Source organism: Mesoplodon densirostris, chromosome 8 (assembly GCF_025265405.1).
Source record: "Mesoplodon densirostris isolate mMesDen1 chromosome 8, mMesDen1 primary haplotype, whole genome shotgun sequence".
Taxonomy (NCBI): Eukaryota; Metazoa; Chordata; class Mammalia; order Artiodactyla; family Ziphiidae; genus Mesoplodon; species Mesoplodon densirostris.
Genome location: NC_082668.1, coordinates 79,271,686 through 79,294,541, shown reverse-complemented (window position 1 = coordinate 79,294,541; position 22,856 = coordinate 79,271,686). Strand labels below are relative to the sequence as shown.

The 22,856-nt window shown below is 38.0% G+C and overlaps 1 protein-coding gene across 2 annotated transcripts in view; it reads left to right on the top strand.

The window, feature by feature from the left end:
- LOC132494636 (CD302 antigen) overlaps positions 1 to 22,856 on the top strand; it is a 131,399-nt gene that overhangs the window by 104,476 nt on the left and 4,067 nt on the right. For both annotated transcript variants that reach the window (XM_060105774.1, XM_060105773.1), the window contains 4 exons: positions 10,502 to 10,612; positions 18,165 to 18,281; positions 19,091 to 19,264; positions 20,769 to 20,795. In XM_060105774.1, coding sequence (XP_059961757.1) covers positions 10,502 to 10,612; positions 18,165 to 18,281; positions 19,091 to 19,264; positions 20,769 to 20,795 — 429 coding nt within the window. The remainder of the gene's footprint in view (positions 1 to 10,501; positions 10,613 to 18,164; positions 18,282 to 19,090; positions 19,265 to 20,768; positions 20,796 to 22,856) is intronic.

Genomic DNA, 22,856 nt, shown 5'->3' with positions numbered 1-22,856 from the left:
TTTTTACTTCTGCCCGTGAACTCATCTCATAATTGAATTTAAAGCATTAAGTCACCTTAATCTGTTGATGTGACTTTTTCTGGCCCTTGTAAACGGCACAGTGATGTTTCAGGGGAAATTATTTCAGATTGTAAATTTTGAAATGTTAGTAAGTGTTTATTTGCCTTCCAATGAAAAAGTGAAATAGTAATTAGGTATTATTTCAGGACTTCTTTCATTGTTGAGAAGCTTTTAGAAATGTGCTTACGTGTTGAAAATTAGTTTTGCAACGGGGTTGCTGTCCACAATTTTTTATTATACATATCAAGTATTTAAGATTATTTTAGACTTTGAGGACAAATCTTGAGATTGCATCTGTAAGAAAATGGACCAGTGTTGCCCAGTAAGAAAGGTGCAGAGAAACACTGGCACCCTCATTCTATGGATAAAAATCATGACAGCTTTTCTGAGAAGGGACGTGAAGGGAGAAGATGGGGGTGGACATCTTGGAAGCTAGGTTGGATAGCGTGGAGAGGGAACTGAGTGTCAGAGTGGCTGAATTTCCTTACAATTCAGGGATATCTTGCAGCCCAGGCCCTCCGGATTATCAGGGGCCTGGAACACCATGTCCTCTTACATACTTAATAAAGGTAATAACCAGCGCTTCTTTCTTCCTCTTCCTCTGCCCTTGCGGAAGGTAAGTGACTGACTCATGTCTAATAGGAGAGGGGCAAAGGTCTTATTATTGACAAGGAAAAAAAAGTACAATCTTGCCACCTTTGTTAACATTCAGAACAAGTCTGTCCCAAGGATCACTTCCTCTTATGCTGTGCCTGGTTCTTTAAAAAAATTAATTACAAGGGAACAGAGATTTCCATTAGAGCTGACTGGTAATGCAAAACATTCTTGTGGCTCTGCCATTTTAGTCTTTTAGCACATGATAATTTTAAGCGGAGGATCTACTTAGAAACTTTTGGACTTAAGTACAAGCTTTTAAAATTTTCATCAGGCTCCTAAATTTCTGTACATATTAAATCCATAGAATTATAAAATCATACAATCCGTGAAGAGTCATTTAGGTGCGTTATTAATAACAACCTATCTTTCAGCAGCTGTGAAGAAGCAAGAGTAACAGAAAAGCACTTTGGAGAGAGCCTTGTGGGCAGGATTTTTTTTTTTTTTTTTTTTGACCCAAGGATGTTTCTTGAAATATATTTTCTAGAAAACATTACAGAACCCGTAATTGAAAACTTATGGCAGTACTTTGGGGAGACAGGTTTTTCATTGTAACAGGATTATAGCAAAGGTACTTAGCATTGAAAAAGACTTAGTTTAGCCTTTCTGCTCATGAAGTGCGTGAACCTCAGTAAGTTCCCTCACAAGAGGTATCAGCCTCTGTTGGAACACTCTTCTCCCAAAGTAAAAATGTATGTCTTGAGTAGTGCTTAAAGCTTGTTTCTGGGGCAGACACTCTGACTGGTAGCATGAGAAGAAGGGTTCAGTGCTACATTAACTGGAGTTCATTGCTAATGTGAAAATGAGCCTAAGGAAAAAACAGTTGAAAGTTGTAAGGATATGAAGTTAACGGTTTGTTTTCTGCTTTTCTGCCTATAGCTTTTTGTTCTTATTTTTGGGTTTGGGGGCTTTTTCTTGTCTTATCACATATTGCTTATTGAATTATTCTACAAGGGGCTTCGTCAGTTATCATAATCATCACAATCATTCCCATCTCAGAGGCCTGTGTGACCTAGATAAGTACTTGGCTCTTTTCCTTCAGCTCCTTCAGATCTCTTTTTGTATATGTCACCTTTAGAATGACGTCTTCCTTGGACACCTTTCTACAACTTCAACCCCAGCCCCCACCCTACAGTCAGGACCTGGCATCTCTTATCTGTGGTTGCTAGCCTCCAAGATGGCCCCAAAGATTCTTGCCTCCTGGGATTCATACTCTTCACTGAATAGGGCTGACCTGTATCCTGTATAACCAACAGGACACTGTGGAAATAATGGAGAGTGGCTCCCAAGGCTGGATTGTAAAAGACATTGCACTTCTACCTTGTTCTCATTTGAATCACTTGCTCTTAGGGAAGCCACCTGCCATGTCATAAGGACCCTTGAGCAGCCATGTGGAGAAGTCCACATGGTGAGGAACTGAGACCTCCTACCCACAGCCAGCTCCTACTCACTTGGTGGCTGATCCTCCAGCCCCAGTTCACTTTTCAGATAGATGCAACCCTGACTGAAACTTTATGAGAGATGCCAAGCCAAAATCACCCAGCTAAGCAGCTGCTTCTGAATTCCTGATGCAGAGAAATTGTGTGAGATAATAAAGGTTTTTATTGTTTTAAGTTGCTAATTTGTTACATAGCAATAGATTGCTAATGTACTATCTAAATAAAATACCAGGGCTTCCCTGTTGGCGCAGTGGTTGAGGGTCCGCCTGCCGATGCAGGGGATATGGGTTCGTGCCCCGGTCCAGGAGGATCCCACGTGCCACGGAGCGGCTGGGCCCGTGAGCCATGGCCGCTGAGCCTGCCCGTCCAGAGCCTGTGCTCCACCACGGGAGAGGCCACAACAGTGAGAGGCCCGCGTACCGCAAAAAAAAAAAAAAAAAAAAAATACCATCTAACATATTATTTTACCTATTTATCTTGCCTTCATATATCTGCCTCAACTAGAATATAAGCTCCGGGATGGCAGGATTTTTGTTCCTTTTTGTTCACTGTGGAATCCCTAGCACCTAAAACAATTTTCTCACAACAACTCCCTGAGATAGGTACTGTTATCATCCCCATTTTACAAATAGGGAAATTGGAGCACAGTTAAGTAACATACCCGAGGTCATGTAGTCAGAGCCAGACTTTTCTCCATAGCTTAATGTGCTTAATCAGAACCCTGCACTGTCCCATTTCTCTGCAGGCTATCTGTGTTATGTATAAAACTCTATCATAGTTATTATTGGGGGTACAAGTCAGGTTTAAGATATGATCTCTGTTGTCATGCAGTTAACAGTCCAATTGGGAAAACAGGATAAGTATCAGATAACTACCATAAAGAAGAGCAGGATTTATCAGTGCACATGAATGTGTGTTAGTCATCAAAGGATAACACAGCCCCTTTTCCAAGAATGGCCTCCTACGGTTCTTATGCCATGGTTTGTTCCATGTTATGCTCACCATCCAAGCCATAACTAATCAAAATAAGGATAATTTCCTATATCAAAGGCTGACTACTCTAAGCTACGTAGGGGTACCTAGTGGGTACCTGGTATATAAGAACCCTAGGAGGCCTATTTGCTGGGATAGTATCCTCAGATTTCTTATTACCCCAAGTATCCTTGCAAAACATCTCTATTATTTGGGGTAACCTGAACAAGTCTTTAGTCTTTATAACCAGAAAAGACCTCTTACATGTTGTATAGTGCAAAGTCCTGTAGAAGTTCAGAGGGATCAGAGGTTATGGGAAGGTGAGGGTTGGACATTTCATGGAGAATTGACCCACGAGTTGCTACTGAAAAAGGAATATACTTCGTAGATGGTTTGGAGATCAGAGTTCATTGTAATTATAAAGCCTAAGAGCTACAAGTACACAAAGAAATAATTTATAAATTTCACTTCACTTGGTGTTGATTATATTTTTGTATACTTAATAGACATGCTTTATTCCATTTAAACAGTATTTCAAAAAAAAATTTTTTTATATTCTTGAGTTATTTATTGTCAGTACAAAATCCTATGTATAGTTTTGACTAGAAATGATACAAGAGGGCATTTGTTAACCCGTGGTTCAAGACTTCCAGTGTTTCACTTTATAAAGGTGTTTCAGGTGTCCTTAAATGTGGTAATGGAGTCTGTTTCCATTTGCATTTTTTTTTCAATTCCATAAGGCTAAAGAAAAAGCAACAAAGGGAACCAGAAGAAAATAGGAGAAGAAAAAAAAGTCAAAGTTTGCAATTCAGAGTATGTGCCCTTGTGACTTTCGATTTGAGTTTCATTCTGGAAATGATTGCTTTTCTTTTCTCTATCACGTCTTAATACATAAAACATCTGGTCGCAGAAGTGTGGGGAGGGAGAGACCTGCTTAGTTCACCCATTCAACAAATATTTGACTCCTTACTAGGTGCCTGTCACTGTGCTTTTTATGGTGTTCCCTCTGCCTGGGATTTCTTTTTATTTTTCCTTTTCCACATGGTAAAGTCATTTGTCCTGCAAATTGCAGCTCAAATATTGTCTCCTTTTTGAAATAGTTCCTTACTCTACAAGTTATTACTTTTTCATCTGTAGTCTTATAGCATTTAACCTCTCACACCTTTGTTATTTATATGTGTCTGACTCTCCTATCAGACTGAGCACTTCAAGTGTAGGACCCATTCCCCTTAAATCCTTTTATCCTTACTCCTTAGCACTGACCGTTGTATCTGACATATGGGAGTTGCTCAGCAAACGATTTTTAGATGGATGATGGTAGCACTTATTGATAACTTGCTTAAAAATGTGAAAGAGGGAATTCTGCTTCTGGCTATAGTGGAGTGGGATACTAACACTCCCACTAAGAACAACTGGAAAATCTAAATAAAATTCCATAATAATGGTTTTCGCAGGCATCAGAGAGCTGCTAAGGCAACTCGTTGATGCGAGCCCAATATTCTGTGCACTACTTTTCCCTTTAGGAGAGTTGCCCAAATTTTAAGCAGCTAAAAGCAGAGGAGAGTTTTTGGCATTCTCATGGTGTAAGGAGACAAAAATTTGAGTTTTTACTTGCCAGAGGGGAGGGACTTTAGCTAATATCCAGGCTTTCAGTTGGAATCCATGGATATTGGGCCTCACAAAGGCTGTAACATCCCCCTCAGGTGGACTCCACCCTTGATTGTATTAACATAATCTTCAATACTCCAGATGCCTACCAGAATCCTTTCTAGGGGAGAATGACATCCTCTAGAGCCTCTGCAATTTTTTTTAATTTTAAATATTAAATACCAGATACTGTGCAATTTTTCCTGCACAGTATCTGGTATTTGATATAAAAAAAAAACAAAAACAAAAACAAAAACTACCAGGCATAATAAGAAACAGGCCAAAGCAGGGAAAATAAAAACAGACCAACAGGTGACCCAGAAATTAGAGTTTTCAAAAATGAACTTTAAAATAATCGTAATAGGGTCTGCCCTGGTGGCGCAGTGGTTAAGACTACACGCACCCAATGCAGGCGGCCCGGGTTCAATCCCTGGTCAGGGAACTAGATCCCACATGCATGCTGCAACTAAGGAGCCAGCGAGCTGCAACTAAGGAGCCCATGAGCCACAACTAAGGAGCCCATGTGCCGCAACTAAGGAGCCCGCCTGTGCAATCAAATAAACAATAAAATAAAAAATAAAGAAATAAAAAATAAAATAATCGTAATAAGTTCGAGAATGTTTATAAGATTGAGAATTTCACCAGAGACTCAGAATCTATAAAAATACAAACAAGCTGAAATTCTATAACTGAAAAATAGCTGACATTATGAACTCAGTAGATGGGTTTAATAGCAGATTTGTTAAAACTGAAGAGTAGATTAGTAAACCAGAAAGAACAAAATTATGATATGGAGAGCCAAAAGTATTAAAAATAGAAAAGAGCAAAATGAACATATTGGACATGGTGAGAAATCTAACATATATGTATTTTGAGTCCCAGAAAGGGAGGAGAAAGAAAATGGAGGAGAATCATTATTTGAAGTGATGATGGCCAAGAACTTTCCAAAAGTGAACAGTGAAAATAAACCCACAGATTCAATAACTGCATTACATTATTACCAGGATTAAAAAAAAAATACTAGGCATACCACTGTCAAACTACTTAAAACCAAAGACGACAAAGAAAATCTTGAAAGCAGCCATCAAAGAGTAACAATCAGACTAATACCTGATTTCTCAATAGGCATGATGGAAGCCAAAACAGTAAAATTATATACATCTTCAATGAAAGATAAGCTGCCATTCCAGAATTTTGTATTTGCAAAAATATCCTTCAAACAGGAAGGCAGTATAAAGACATTTACAGAAAATCAAGAATTGAGGGAATTCGTAGTAGACCTACCATTAAAGGGGTTTATTCAGGCAAACAGAAAATTATTACAATTAGTAATACAGAAATGTAAGAAGGAATGAAAAGCAACAGAGGAGGTAAATATGTGTTTAAAACTAAATGAACATTGACCATGCAAAATAGTAATACAACCATAACACAAAGGAAGAGAAGTTAAATTACTGTAAGATCCTAGTGCTGTCTAGGAAATGGTAAAAGTACTAATTTATTTTAGTTACTAATAAATCAAGGTTGCATGCTGTAATTTTCAGGGTACCCACTATAGAAATAAAATTAAAGAATGTGTAATTAATAAGCTAAAAGAAAAATGGAATATAAAATTGTTTAATAATCCAAAAAGAAGACAACAAAGGGGAAAAAAACATAAAACACATAGGAAAAATAGAAAATGAATAGTAGGATGGTAGATATAAACTCAAATACATCAATAACTATGTTAAATATTAATGGAAATACTCAAAAGACAAAGATTATCAAACTGGGTGTTTTTTTTTTTAAGCCTACTTGTTTAAAAGGATTATAACCACTTTGGAAAAGTGTTTGGCAGTATCTGCCAGAGCTGGACACATGTACACTCTATGGCCCAGCAATCTACTTCTAGAAATATACCCACAAGAAAGCATGCATATGTGCACCAAAACATGTGCAGAGGATATTTATAGCATCATATATTGTCATGGCCACAAAGTAGAAACTACCCAAACATTCATCAACAGAATGAATAAATTCATACAATACTATATAGCAATGAGAAAGAACCTACAGCTACATGCTACAACATAAATAAATCTCATAAAAGTAACGTTTATCAAAAGAAGCCAGACACAAAAGAGTACATACTGTGTGTGTTCATTACTATAGAGTTCAAAAACTGACAGAACTAATCTGTGGTGTTAGAAGTTAGGTGTGATTACCTTTGGAAGTGAGTGGACCAAACGGGTTTGGTTAATGGTCTGTTTCTTCATCTCACCGATGATTACATGGGTATGTTCATTCTATGCAGATTCACCAAGATGGGTATGTATGATTTGCACATTGTATATTGTATTTCAATAAAAAGTTTAATTTTTAAAAAGTATAGTCTCTTGGTATCTGCAGGGGACTGGTACAAGGACCCTCTGTGGATATCAAAATCCGAGGATGCTCAAGTACCTTATATAAAGTGGCATAGTACAGTCGGTCCTCTGTACCCGAGGGTTCCACATCCACAGATACCGAGGGCCAACTGTACCAGTAACGCTGTTAGAATTGGCAGCAAGGTCAATCCAGTTCTATTCCAGGGTATAAGAAACAGCATGCTTCTAGAAGGAAAAGATGAATACACTGCAAAGGGAGTGTTTGAGGATGCTGAAGGGATGATAAATTAAGCCATTTAAGGATGTAGAGGAGATAGGATTCATTCATTCATTTAGCAAAATATTTTGGTCCCTATTATAGTCCAAGGAGCTATCTGAGGTGTTGGGGATTCAAAAATAAGGCTCAGCCCCTATTTTCAGAGAGGTCACTCTCTCTAGAGAAGGGTGCCGAGGATGGTAGAGTTAATAAAAGCTACAATATTTTGAGCACCTTCCTTGTACTAGGCACCGTGCTGTGCAGTTTTGTTGCCTCTTAATGTTCACAACGACAATCCAATGAGGTTGTTATCCCTTTTTTTGCCTGAGGAAACACAGGAAATAAGTGTCCAAGGTCTCACCACCAAGACAAAAATACAGGTCTGTCTGACTTCAAAGTTGTGTTCCTTCTGCTACTTTACATGGCCACTGGATGGTGATTTCGAAGAGAAAGAACTATGTGATGAAATTACAAGCGGAAGTTAAAATACATTACAGTGGTGGTGTCTTAGAGAAAGTGGAGTAGATAGATGGCCTGAATCTCAAAGGATGAGCAGTGAGTAATGTTTGATGGTCTGGAAGTGGAAACGGAGGAATAAAAGTCTTTTCTTCTGAGTAAGGGCCAGACTTTCAAAGAAGGCAGCAGAGGTGTACAGAGAAACCGAGATGGCTGAATACTGCTTCTCAGGAAGAGGATCTAAGGGTCTGCTCCACATACAGACTTTCAACCAAGCACCTTGTTTTCAGGCCCTTCCTGAGCCTTCTTCCTACAAAATGCCTTTCCAATTCCTGAACTTTTCTAGACTTCCTTGCTTTTTTAAAATTTAATTTACTTTTACTTTATTATTTTTTGTATTTTTATTGGAGTATAGTTGATTTACAATGTTGTTAGTTTGTTAGTTATGTTAGTTTCAGGTGTACAGCAAAGAGAATCAGTTATACATATATATATATCCACTCTTTTTTTGATTCTTTTCCCATATAGGCCATTACAGAGTATTGAGTAGAGTTCCCTGTGTTATACAGTAGGTCCTTATTAGTTATCTGTTTTATATATAGTAGTGTATATATATATCAATCCCAATCTTCCAATTTATCCCTCCCCCCATTACCCCCTGGTAACCATAAGTTTATTTTCTATATCTGTAACTCTATTTGTTGTGTAGATAAGTTCATTTGTACCCTTTTTTTAGATTCCACGTATAAGTGATACATGATATTTTAGACTTCCTTGTTTTTTAAACATTGGAATCATACTGCTGATATATTTTTATAGGGAGATTTTTTTAAATTAATGGTTTATTGTGAGCATTTTCGCAAAGCAAAGTGCTTGTTGTTAAAACATCCCTATCCAACTTTAATCCACCATAATGGGAAAGTTCTAGATTCCTACCGGAGTTCAAACCAAGGTAGTCACATGTGTAAGACAAGAATTTATAAACAGCAGGAAGGAAAAAAAAAAAAAACCTATATACAAAATAGATTGTATCTTGGGATGCCTACCCTCAGGCTAGTACATCTTGGATGATTTAATCACTAAATGTAGCAGTATGAGGCCAGAGAAAAACTCATGACTCACAAATTGAGATAATTTTAAGTAGGCCATTGTATTAATTAGGTTATTGATTCAGCTGCTATAACAATGACCTGAATTAACAATGGCTTAACAAGATCGAAGTTTATTTTCTCTCTCTTTACAACCTGAGTGTGATATGTTGGCTTCACTTAGGATCCTTTTATCTTGTTACTGTTATTCCTAGGCTGTTTCCATTGTTTACACGATTGATTGAAGATAGCTAGCTACATTTTAGCCAGAGGGAAAGAGGAAGTGTGGTCCAGGGAGCACACTCTTTCCTTTTAAAGGCATATTTTTGCACATTTCACTTCTGCTCACACTTCATTATCCAGAAGCCACCGGCAGACTGGGAGATAGTGTAGCTTGGTGGCCTGTAGTCTGTGCTGTATAAGAAGCTGAGGTCAAGTACTGGAGACAATGAATGGGCTCTGCCATATTCGGAGCTTAGTGAAATGGAGGTTGTTGAATTTAGACTAACGTAGCTGATTGTTCAATTCTGATCTTTGTAGTAAGCCATTCTTCTACTTGTTTATATTAAAATTGTAATTCAGGGAGTTCCCTGGCGCTAGGTCTAGTGGTTAGGATTTGGTGATTTCACTGCTGTGGTCTGGGTTCAATCCCTGGTCGAGGAACTGAGATCCCGCAAAAATAAAAACAGGTAAAAAGTGATTTTCCCTATACAGACCTAAGAGAATATAGAAGGTTAATGCCTTAATGTTCCTTTATTCACTGGAATTCAATAAAATCTTCACATCCTTTCTCCATTCTGGCCAGTGAAATCAAGGTCTTAACAGGCCTACTTTTGCTTCTAATGCTAACTAGTGAAATTCCAGAGGCAAGGCTGAAAAATACACATCTTTATAATGAATAACACCAAAAGACAGAGATGAAGGAGATGACCCTCTACAGCAATAGAGGAAGAAGTATGGTTCTGTTTCATAAAACTGGTTCAAAGAATCTGCTTTGATGAAGTGTTAAATTAAAACATTCATAAAAACATCAATCTTGTTTTCTTGTGCAATAGGAAAACTTGTCTGAATATTCATAATCTAGCAACTTCTTTTCTTCTCTGTTCTTGAAAGTATATTTTGAACAAAAAGATCTTGTAAGACTCTTAAGACTTTTGAAATTGAATTCTTACTATATACTGCAAAGATAACCTTCAAAGAAAACTTGTAATTCTGATTGGTTGTCTTCCTTGATAGTTTATTGCCTTGGTTATTAGCATATGTAATATGCTATAATTTACATGTCTGAACTACTAAACACCTAAAGCCTTGTAACTTTGCTCTGTCAAACCAGAAGGGAATCAGTGGCACATTTTCCTTTTCCCACATGTACAATGGTGAAAAAGAAATTCCTATCACACTAGTCAATTTCTTATTTTAACAAAGACCAAGAGCCTTATGGCTAAATTAACAAGGGAAATTGCCATTTTTTTTTCTGTGAAAACTTAATATCTAATATCTTTATCTTTAGGAATTCATGGAATTAAAGTTATTTAATAGCGCATCTCTTTCTCCACATAGACTGTCCTTCATCCACCTGGGTTCAGTTCCAAGACAGTTGTTACATTTTTCTTCAAGAAGCCATCAAAGTAGAAAGCATAGAGGATGTCAGAAATCAGTGTACTGACCATGGTAAGGAGCTTTTTCTATTTTGTTTTTTCACAGATCAGTAAAGAGTGTTCACTAATTTCTTTAAAAAATAGTTTTGTTGTATCTCACTTTCACCTTGGTCCTTGTAATAACTGGACAGCTTTTATTCTATAATATGCAAGACACAAACAGTGGAATTGGGGTATACCCTTCAGCTGGAAGACAGTTGTTGGACCACACTGCCCAAAGCAGAGTGACAAAACCTTAGCAAGAGCAGAGTGTATGTAATGTAAGTACTCTGTGTCAGGCACTGTTCTTACACACATAATATACTTTAACTGGCTTTAATTATTACAGCAAACCTATCGGGTAGTAAATTATTAGCCTCCTTTTGTGTGTGCGTGTGTGTGTGTGTGTGTGTGTGTGTGTGTGTTACGCGGGCCTCTCACTGTTGTGGCCTCTCCTGTTGCGGAGCACAGGCTCCGGATGCGCAGGCTCAGCGGCCACGGCTCACGGGCCCAGCCGCTCCGCGGCATGTGGGATCTTCCCGGCCCGGGGCACGAACCCGTGTCCCATGCATCGGCAGGCGGACTCTCAACCACTGCGCCACCAGGGAAGCCCTAGCCTCCTTTTATCAAGAGAATAAAACTAGTTCAGTTATTTGTTAAAGGTCACACAGGAAATCATTGGCAGAGCCAGGATTCAAACCAGGGACTGTCTCATTTTAGGACCAGCGTTCTTAATCACTCTTATTCTGACCTGAAAGTACTGTTTCAGGCATGCAGTAGGGGCAGAAGTTAGATTACATGGGACTGTGACGTGAGACTGTGGTAAAGAAGCATATCGTTAAATAAAAATGAAAAAAAGGCTATGTATTTGCTACATGATATGCTCAGTATTCTCTGAGAAATATAACTTCACATTTTGAAATCTTTTAAATAAAAATGTCATTTTAAAAAAGGTGTGCTTGGGTGCTCTTTATATATTTGGCTGTTTGGCCCAAAGTGTATCCTTGTTGTTAAGCCTCTTATTGTGATACTTGTCAGCTCAAACTAAAACGATGGTGTGAGTTAGCATGTTTTTCCACTGAGATATCTATGATGGTGAGATGAGAGTCCTTGATTATTTAAAGGTACTTTTTATTATTGTGTGAGATCTAAAAATCTCTTATTTCATTAAATTTTGTCTTAAGCATATTCATAACACCAGCATTTAAAAATGTGCTTTACTAGGACTTCCCTGGATGTCCAGTGGTTAAGACTCTGCGCTCCCAATGCCGGCGGCATGGGTTCCATCCCTGATTGGGGAACTAAGATCCCGCATGCCACAGGGCATGGCCAAAAAATACATAAATAAAAAATAAAAATGCCCTTTATCTAAAAAACACAATTTCTGACAACCCACCAATTAACATTTTGGAAGAATATCAAATTGCTTTAATTAAAATCATATTCACTTATTATAGAAGGAATAAATGTAAGCATAGGAGTTTTAAATCCTAAGTGCCACATACTACTCAGTACATATTGTTTTCTTTAGGAATAAATGTAGGCATAGCCATTTTAAATCCTGTGAAGTGCCATGTAATACTCAATACATATTTTCCTGACTTGCTAAATGGTGTTGAACATTGGCTCTTTGAAAACAAGACATTTCCAACATGCTAATATGGTTTCACTCCAAGGAAATGGAGTAATAGGAATTTTGCTGGTCTTCCAAGATTTTTATTTATATATGTATGTATGTATGTATGTATGTATGTACGTATGTATGTATGGCTGTGTTGGGTCTCTGTTGCTGCGCACGGGCTCTCTCTAGTTACGGCAAGCAGGAGCCACTCTTCATTGCGGTGGCTTCTCTTGTTGCAGAGCACAGGCTCCAGGCGCGCAGGCTTCAGTAGTTGTGGTGCATGGGCTCAGTAGTTGCGGCTCGCGGGCTCTAGAGCGCAGGCTCAGTAGTTGTGGCTCACGGGCTTAGTTGTTCCGTGGCATGTGGGATCTTCCCGGGCCAGGGCTTGAACCCGTGTCCCCTGCATTGGCAGGTGGATTCTTAACCACTGAGCCACCAGGGAAGTCCACAAGATTTTTTTTAAATGGTGTTTCCCCCACAACTATTTCCTATCTCTTTTTAAAAAAACATTTATGTCAGGTATACTTGGACATAAACACAGATTTCAATAAACAAATTATATTGGAGGCTCAGAGCCAAGAAAAGACATGTTCCTGTACTCCTATTAGCTTTTATGAACCACAAGGTCAGATTTCGTCATCCAGCTTTAACACTTAACTTCAGCAGTTAAGCAACTGCATACTCTACAGAGGCATAGTTAATATTTGTTGACTGACTTCCTCTACAACTAGTTAATTTTATTTGCTAATGATTTTTTTTTTTTCGGTATGCGGGCCTCTCACCGTCGCGGCCTCTCCCGCTGCGGAGCACAGGCTCCGGACGCGCAGGCCCAGCGGCCATAGCTCACGGGCCCAGCCGCTCCGCGGCATATGGGATCCCCCCAGACCGGGGCACGAACCCGTGTCCCCTGCATCGGCAGGCGGACTCTCAACCACTGCGCCACCAGGGAGGCCCGCTAATGATTTTTTTAGAAAAAGAAGCAAAATGAAATTGAAGACACCCAGCAACTTTGAGGCCTGATTTTTGATTATTTGAAGTCCATTAACTCTACTTGTTCAAGTAGAGTATCCACTTAGGAATTTTAAATCATTGTATATAAATTTGCTTATAAAGTTTATCTTGTGTCTAAAGAAAAATGTCTTTTTTCCCAGTTAAATATTTATAAATTCAGTTTGTCTTACTGATTTGATTTAAATTTCTCATACATTTCTGCTAATCTCATCATTTATTTGATCATCCTCTACATTTGCTTCCACTCTGGAAATATCCATTTCATTGATGAATCAGAAAATTAGCTAAAGTTGGTTAATATTACCATTGCTTTTTTTGGCTAGGGTAGTGTTTTGGTTTAGAACAGTAGGTGGACATGAATTCAGTGTTTGCTATATATGAAGAAGGAAAAGCATAAGGAATACTAGGACATTTACATTTGGATTTATAAAATCTTCACAGGTATACAAAATCCTATCTTAAACCTATAATTAGGGGTATAGAAAATAGGTGACTTGTTACCTTTTGGACTGCTGAGAGCTATATTTAGAAATATTCCCAGTGCTTTGTGGTAATTTACTTGATGTTACTTGTACTTATTTTGGGTACTGTTATTGTTCATCTAGGAAAATAATTGTGAGAGGCTAAAATTTTTCTTATTTTGCAACATTTACCTTTGATTTAGATATTTTCATTATAATAGAACAAATAAATATTTTCAATCTTTCCTTTTTGTGATGTGTATGAGCTATGTCACTAGCCATAAAAAGAATTAAAGACCCAAATTACATCTCAGCAGGTAGCATCACTGGTAATGCATTGTAAAGAAAAAATTCGCTTGAGTACATGTGTTCTTCAGGGATTTATGCTATCATTTGTTAAAGAAAATTAAAGTGTGTCCTTTTTCCTGACATATTAATTTAAGTTTATACAGTATTTACTTAAATTGCATGTTAAAAATCATTCAAGTTCCATTGGCTGACACAAGGTCAGAGAAAGGAATGAAAATCTCATCTCTGAACACCTAAGCCTAAACTATAACCTAGTTGAATATTTCCCTTGAGGATTTTTCTAAAATAGCATTTTGGTTACATTTCACAACTAAGTACAAGTAAGTACGAGGGTAAAACAGATTAAAGTCTGTATGACATTTAACAGGAGGTGATAGCAGCTAGAACTGATAAGAAAACCATCATAGCATTTTTAAAAATGGAGCTATGACTGAGAGAGAGAACCTTGCTGAATTCTAACTTTGGATTAAAGTATTAAGTATTTTAGGGGCTTCTCTGGTGGCGCAGTGGTTGAGAGTCTGCCTGCTGGTGCAGGGGACGCGGGTTCGTGCCCCGGTCTGGGAGGATCCCACATGCCGCAGAGCGGCTGGGCCCATGAGCCATGGCCGCTAGCCTGCACGTCCAGAGCCTGTGCTCCACAACGGGAAGGGGCCACAACAGTGAGAGGCCCGCGTGCCGCAAAAAAAATAAATAAAATAAATAAATAAATAAATAAAATATTAAGTATTTTAAAGGTCAGTCTTATTTTTTCTTTTCTTTTAAAAGTTCTTAATTACACGATTAGTGCACAGTTGCTATATAGAAAAGCACATATGCAAATATGTTTAAAATAAAATTACCCTAAATTGTACCATCCTAAGGAAATGTAATGACTATTAACATTTTGGTAAGTATCCTTCTAGACTTCCAACCCCCCAGGCAGATATATTTTAATAAATATTTGATATATATGTGTATATACATGTATATATGTATACATATATATACTATATGTACATATATTTCCATAATCTACATTTTCCCTTAAAAATATTTTTCCAGGGCTTCCCTGGTGGCGCAGTGGTTGAGAGTCCGCCTGCCGATGCAGGGGATGTGGGTTTGTGCCCCAGTCTAGGAAAATTCCACATGCCGCGGAGCGGCTGGGCCCATGAGCCATGGCCGCTGGGCCTGTGCGTCTGGAGCCTGTGCTCTGCAACGGGAGAGGCCACAACAGTGAGAGGTCCGCATACTGCAGAAAAAAAAAAAAAATTTTTTTTTCCATGGCAGTAAATATAGAATGCATATTTCCTAATAACTGTACACTGTTCCTCTATATAGATATGCCATAATTGATTTAATCCTCTAATATTGGTTATTAAATTATTTCCAATCTTCCAGTGTTGTAAATGTGATGAACATCAATGATTGTGCCTATTTGAGCAGAGCCAATGATTGCCTTGCATACATCTTGCCAAATTGTCTCCAAAAAGCTTTTACTAATTTTTACTCCAACTAACCACTTATAAGTTCCTATTTTTCTACACCCTAAGGCAGCACTGTTTAATTGGCACGTCTGAAACTCTTATTTTCATTCTTTTACCAGTGAAATTGCATTTTTCACACACTTCTTGTGTTACATTTCCTTTCGTGAGGGTGAATTGTCTTTTTTTTTTAATTGAAGTGTAGTCGATGTACAATACTAAGTAAGTTACAAATTGAACAATATAGTGATTCACAATTTTTAAAGGTTTTACTCCATTTTTTGTTACTATAAAATAATGGCTGTATTCCAGTGTTGTACAATATATCCTTGTAGCTTATTTTATGCATAATAGTACCTCTTAATCCCCACCCCTATGTTGCCCCCTTCCCCATCCCTCTCCCCACTGGTACGCACTAGTTTGTTTTCTATACGTGTCTACTGCCTTTTTAACAGTCTGAGACCAATTTTTTTTTCTTCTATTAAGGTGTTTGCCTGTTATTTTTTATTCATAACAGAGCTTTAGTCTGCCCAGTTTGATTTTCTTCTGTAACAGTATGGTTTGTCTGGGGGGAGATTTTAGGCCCTGTAGTTTTCTTTTCCCCTGTAGTTAAATTTATTTTTTAAGCCTCTTTTAAAAGATGTGAAAGTAATTGCCTAATACAAATTTTCTTACCACGTCATGACCTAATGGCTCTTCCTCATCTCCATATATCTGTTAATTACCAATAAGTTACTGATTTTAGAGTGGTGTCATAAATACACTAGCCTAGGGGCTTCCCTGGTGGCGCAGTGGTTGAGAGTCCGCCTGCCGATGCAGGGGACACGGGTTCGTGCCCCGATCCCGGAAGATCCCACATGCCGCGGAGCGGCTGGGCCCGCGAGCCATGGCCGCGGAGCCTGTGTGTCCGGAGCCTGTGCTCCGCAACGGGAGAGGCCACGGCAGTGAGAGGCCCGCGTACAGCAAAAAAAAAAAAAAATAAAATAAAATAAAATAAAAAAATAAATAAATAAATACACTAGCCTATTATTTAAGTTTCCTATAATTTCTCAGTGTGTTCCCTGGATCAGCAGCACCAGTGTCACCTGGGAACTGGTTAGGAATGTAAATTCTCAGGCCCCATGTTACTCCAGCTAAATCAGCAGCTCTGGGTGTAGGAGCTAACACTGTTTTAACAAGCCCTCCATGGGATTCTGGTGCACACTAAAGTTGGAGGGCCACTGATCCAAGGCAGTATTCCCAAGTTTTCGGAAGTTTTTGTTAAGTCAGGATGATTTTGGAAGAATGTAATTTAATGATAGGAAAGACTTCCTCATCTCTCCATGTAGTACCTGGATTAGTTGTAGTACCCAAAGCTTCCAAGATAACTTTAAAAATGTTTAGGATCAATGACTTCTCCTTGGAAAATTATGAAAATTTTAACTTCTAAAATTACTGAGACTGGAAAGTCATGTTTCTTAGAAACATTTTGATGTTTATTCCTCACTTAGCTGAGTACAGCTGAAAGGATGTATTTTTCCCAGGGGTTAGATGTACCTTCCCCACCAGATTTCTGGTTGCTATAAGCTCTGATGTCATCATTCATTCTTCACTTGCAAAAACATGCAATATCATGAGAGAAACTAACTCCATTAGCATTTTCTCCTAAGTATTATCCAGTTAAGACAGTGGAATGATTTTTTTAATTTGCAAGAGAATCTTTGTTGGGTTAAGAAACAAGATTAAATATATCTGGGAAAAGTGAAGTTACTGCTAATATTTTATAGGGTGCTATGTAGCTTATAGATTGAAAGGATAAAAAATGTGAGACATAAAATATATGTGGCTGCTGCTCTTTACTCAAACCAGGTGAGGCAGTACCAGGAAATATCAGCTATCCAATGAGAACAAGGACCAAGGACCTCCTTTATCACTTTCCCTAACCAGGACTTCCCTAAGGGCGACCACAGAGGAAAATATGGGAAGGCATAGGCTTCAGGCAGCAGGCACATGGTGGCCAGTTAAGTGAGGCAGGTCAGAGACCGCTTGTTACTTGAACTTCACTAGGTCTTGGGACTGTTCTGGCAAGTTGCCCTGGTAGTTTTCAGCTCTCCTCAGTGTGGTCAGAGCTACTCCTCCCTATAATTGTGAACTGAGGGCAGGAGGGGCCATGATTGCTAGAGGAAGGGGTAGTGAAAAGTTGAGATGCAGGAAGTGTGTTCTACTGCTCCAGCCTTCCCATGATGTTTTCTTTCCATGTTGTTTATGAGATTACTAACCCTAAGTGAATGAAATAAAAAGTATGATTCTGGGGCTTCCCTGGTGGCACAGTGGTTGAGAGTCCGCCTGCCGATGCAGGGGACATGGGTTCGTGCCCCGGTCCGGGAGGATCCCACATGCCGCGGAGCGGCTGGGCCCGTGAGCCATGGCCGCTGAGCCTGCACGTCCGGACCCTGTGCTCCGCAACGGGAGAGGCCACAACAGTGAGAGGCCCGCGTACCGCAAAAAAAAAAAAAAAAAAAAAAAAAAAAAAGTATGATTCTGTTCAGTTTATCACATTATCATTTTATTTTTCTCATGAGTATATTATTGTCTCTTCAGAAGTGTGCATGATATTTTCAAGCTTAATTTTTAAAAAGGATGTAAAATATAATGTATTATAATAATGTATAATTTGTATATACTTCATGTGATTTTCACTGATTTTGGGAACATGCTGACTTCTTCTCCCTAAAATAATTTCAGGAGCAGACATGATAAGCATACATAATGAAGAAGAAAATGCTTTTATACTGGATACTTTGCAAAAGCAATGGAAAGGCCCAGATGATATCCTATTAGGCATGTTTTTTGACACAGATGGTAAGTGATACTATACTTATACTTAAATTGTTTCTTACATTTTTTTCTTAATGTTAGTAAAACTGATAACTTTTAGATTCTTCAATTCTGTAGTTCACTATTTCCTGTGGTTTCCAGGTATTGTATTTTCAGTGTGCACCCATGTACCACAGCTTTCCCCTGAGCAGCTCAATGTGCGTCACACATGAAAGTTAAAGTTGATTCTTTCATCTGGATTAAAATATGGTTCTAGACTCAGTATTTCTGTAATATGGTAGGGTAATAAAAATTGGTACTAGTGTCAACAATAGGATGAAGATAGACAACTGTCAGGGTAATACTATGTAAATGTATTTATTGTCACTGTTGAAAATAGAAAGTAATCATTTTCGAAATGAAATGAAATTACTAAGGTTACCATTAACATTTTAACTATTTTCTTGACTATTTCTTCATGAAAATTATATATATATTTTTTAAATCACAAATGGGATCTTCTTCAGAACCTTTTTGAACCAGTATCTTTTGCCTGTGTACAGGATATATTCCTCCTTCTAATTTAAATCCTACAATCAGAAGTTTAGACCAGACATATCTTAGTAACTTCCCAACTTTAAAACTAGACCCAGGAAATCCCTGGTGGTCCAGTGGTTAGGACTCCATGCTTTCACTGCTGAGGGCCCGGGTTCAATCCCTGGTTAGGAAACTAAGATCCCACAAGCCATGAGGCGTGGCCAAAAAGTTTAAAAAAAAAAATAAAGCTAGACCCTTTCTTTGACTTTAACACATTTTATACTGTCATAATGTTAAAAAATTTCCTTAACTGACAGATGCCAGTTTCAAGTGGTTTGACAAGTCAAATATGACATTTGTTAAGTGGTCAGACCAAGAAGATGGCGAGGATCTAGTTGACACCTGTGCCTTTTTACACACCAAGACAGGTGACTGGAAAAAAGGAAATTGTGAAGTTTCTTCTGTGGAAGGAACCCTTTGTAAAGCAGCTAGTAAGTATAATTGAAGGCCTTTTTCCATTCTAAGAGAGGTGGGGAAAATAGGGCTGGTTTTAAAATAATTTTCTTTGTGATGTGTGCCTCAATATAAAGAGGAAGTAAGACTTCAGAAGATACTGGGCTGGTTTGTTCCCAAGACTCTTTTCCGTCAAATATGTAATCCTATTACATTTCAGAGGTAGGGCCAGATCATGTGAACCAGGCATACTTTTATTCTATCTGCTTATTCTTAGAGCTTCTAAGAAGTCAAAAATTTCTTATGTTGTTCAAAGGAATTATAATAGCCTCTTTTTGATTTGATTAAACAGTGGAAGTGGTGAAAAATAATCATGGCTGATTCCACAATTCTAATGTTAGCATACAAAGAATTTGATTCAGTACAAGGACATCTTTGATTAGGCCAAGAAAAATTGCATCATAGTTTATAATTTACTGTGGCTTAAAGTGTAAGTTTTCTTCTCACACATCACAGTGCTTTCTAATGAACAAAATTATCCTGTCCCCAAATATTTTCATATTATTGTTAAACATTAGACAGTTCTTTTATGTTTTAGAAAGAATTGTTTTCTCACTAAAGACATTTAAATTTCAAAATACGATTTTGGGTTGCTTGAAACAAGACAGAAACAGCCATTTCCCGCATTGCATCCTTAATATTCCCCCCTTCTACTCCAGCTGCAAACCAAAACTATACATCTGCCTCCGATTATTTCCTTTCTTTACATCTGGAACTACATACAATTTTTTTTTTAACTTGCCTCAGCAGGGTTTTTGACTTATCAGTCACACTTTTATGATAGTAGCATTTGACTTCCAATATTTGTTGGATTTTTAGAAAGTTGGTTCTTTTCATATACGATGCCTCAGGGTACCATTATATAAGCCAAATTTTTAATTAAACTATAACTTCAAAACATCAGAAATAGTGAGCAAGTCTGTACTACCAAGGTAAGGTCACAATTGTATACTTCTACTGTTTCTACAGACTTTCCAACCCAAATCCTCTTATTTCCCTCACTTCATCACACTGTCTTTTTCTCGAGTTCCCTTATTCTTTTTCCACCAACTGAGCTAATGAGTTTTTAGCTCTCTACATCCTTTTTAAAAAAAACTGAGTTCAAAACAGATAATACAGGGCCTCCCTGGTGGCGCAGTGGTTGAGAGTCCGCCTGCCGATGCAGGGGACACGGGTTCGTGCCCCGATCCCGGAGGATCCCACATGCCGCGGAGCGGCTGGGCCCGCGAGCCATGGCCGCGGAGCCTGTGTGTCCGGAGCCTGTGCTCCGCAACGGGAGAGGCCACAGCAGTGAGAGGCCCGCGTACAGCAAAAAAAAAAAAAAAAAAAAAAAACAGATAATACAGACACATGACCAAGCAACAGAAATATGGGTAATACTAAGCTATTAAAGGGTTCGTTTTAAACTACTTTGAAAGTGTTTAGAAGCATTCTTAGAATAAGGCATACTTAAATTAATTATGATTTTCTTTTGTATTCTAGTCCCATATGAAAAGAAATATTTATCAGGTAAGTATGGTCTTTTGTTAAATTTTTCCCACAAAAAAGAATATATTAAGATTCTAGCATATTAAAGTAGTACTGAAGACCTCTTTAATTATATGACAGTGTAAAGTAGAACAACTTTTATAAGAATACAGAAAGACTTGACATTTTAAATATATCTGCAAGTTATGTATGAAATGAACATTTTTTTAAAACACCAAATTCTATCTCCTCATTGCTCCATTATCTGTTTTTGCAGGAAATGACTGCATCTTTTGTTAAAAATTTTTTTTCTTATAGTTGTAATTACAGTTCATGAAGAATCTGTCTTAGGGCTTACTAAATGTATTTTTTGGGAAAGGAACAGGTAATATATTTATGTGGCTCCAAAAGCAAAACTATACAAGGCAAACACTGAAAAATCTGTCTCCTCCCTCTGTGCCTCCTTCCATCCTATTCTACCTGAACCCTTATTGGGCACTAATTCAGTTTCTTCTTTAAATGTCTAGTGCTTCTTTTGCCAACATAAACAAATTAAGAGATACGACTTTTTTATTCACTAAATAGTCTAAATATCTCTCCATATCATTACCTATAGATAAATCTTCATTCTTTTTTACAACTGTATACTCATCCATTGTATGGATACATTCAATTATTCACCAACTCCAGACCCCTACTGGGTTGTTTCCAAACATTTGCTATTACTACAGTGCTGCAAGGAATGAATCACCTTGCACAAACATGTTTATCTTAGATTAGATTCCCTGAAATACAACTGCCGTATTGAACATGAATATATAACTTTGACCAATACTGATAGTTTCAGAGAAATTGTACCATTTTGCATTCCCCAAAATAATGTATGAATGCCTGTTATATTTTTGCAAATTGTGTAGCATAGTTTTTAACCTCCATATTTTTGATGTGTAATTAACTGAGGATAAAATGCACAATCTTAAATGTACACTGTGATGGTTGCTTATGTATATACCTGTATAACGACCACTCAAATCGAGATAGAACATTTAAAGATAGAACAAAATTCCCGCATGCCCCTCCCAATAAATGCCCACCCCACCAGCATCCACCCCACAGGCAACCACTATTGATTTCTATCACCATAGGTTAGAGTTGTTTGTTCTTGAACTTCACGTAAGTGTAAGTTTTTCAGTCAGAATATTTTTTTTATTCATCAGTGTTGCACATATATATTGTACTTTTTCTATTGCTGCATACTACTTTATAAACACACCATAATTTGTCCATTCTCCTATGGATATTTGATCATTGTTAGTCTGGCATGAATGTGATCACACTATGAAAATTCTCATACTTTTTTTTTGGACCTTTGTTCTCCTTTTCCTTGAGTGAAATAGCCATAGGGTAGCTAATAATGTTTAGCATTATTAGAAATAATCAAATAATGTTTCAAAGTGGTTGAACCATGTTAACATTCCTGCTGACAAGTTCCATTTGCTCTACGTCCATCCGATGATGGTCTTGTCAGTATAATTTTAGCCATTCAGATGGGTATGTAGAGTGATCTTATTATTTTTTTTTTTTTTGCGGTACGCTGGCCTCTCACTGTTGTGGCTTCTCCCGTTGCGGAGCAGAAGCTCAGCGGCCACGGCTTACGGGCCCAGCCGCTCCGCGGCATGTGGGATCTTCTGGGACCGGGGCACGAACTCGTGTCCCCTGCATCGGCAGGCGGACTCTCAACTACTGCGCCACCAGGGAAGCCCGAGTGATCTTATTTTAATTTCCCTGATGAAAAATGTTGAGCACCTTCACACATTTATTAGCCATTTGGGTATCTTCTTTTATAAAATGCCTATTCTTTTGCCCTTATTTTTTCCTTAATATCATGATTACTCTCAGTTTGGAGCTTGCTATGACAGAAGAGGAGGAAAGGAGTGTTTATGGGTTCACTGGGTTCATGTGTATATAGGAGAGTTAAATCCTCACTCTTCTATAAGATGAACATAACATCTTTAAAAGAAATCAAGCAAAGCACCACCTCACACTCATTAAGTTGGCTATCAAAAAGAAAAAAGGAAGAAAGGGAGAGAGAGAAAGAGAAAA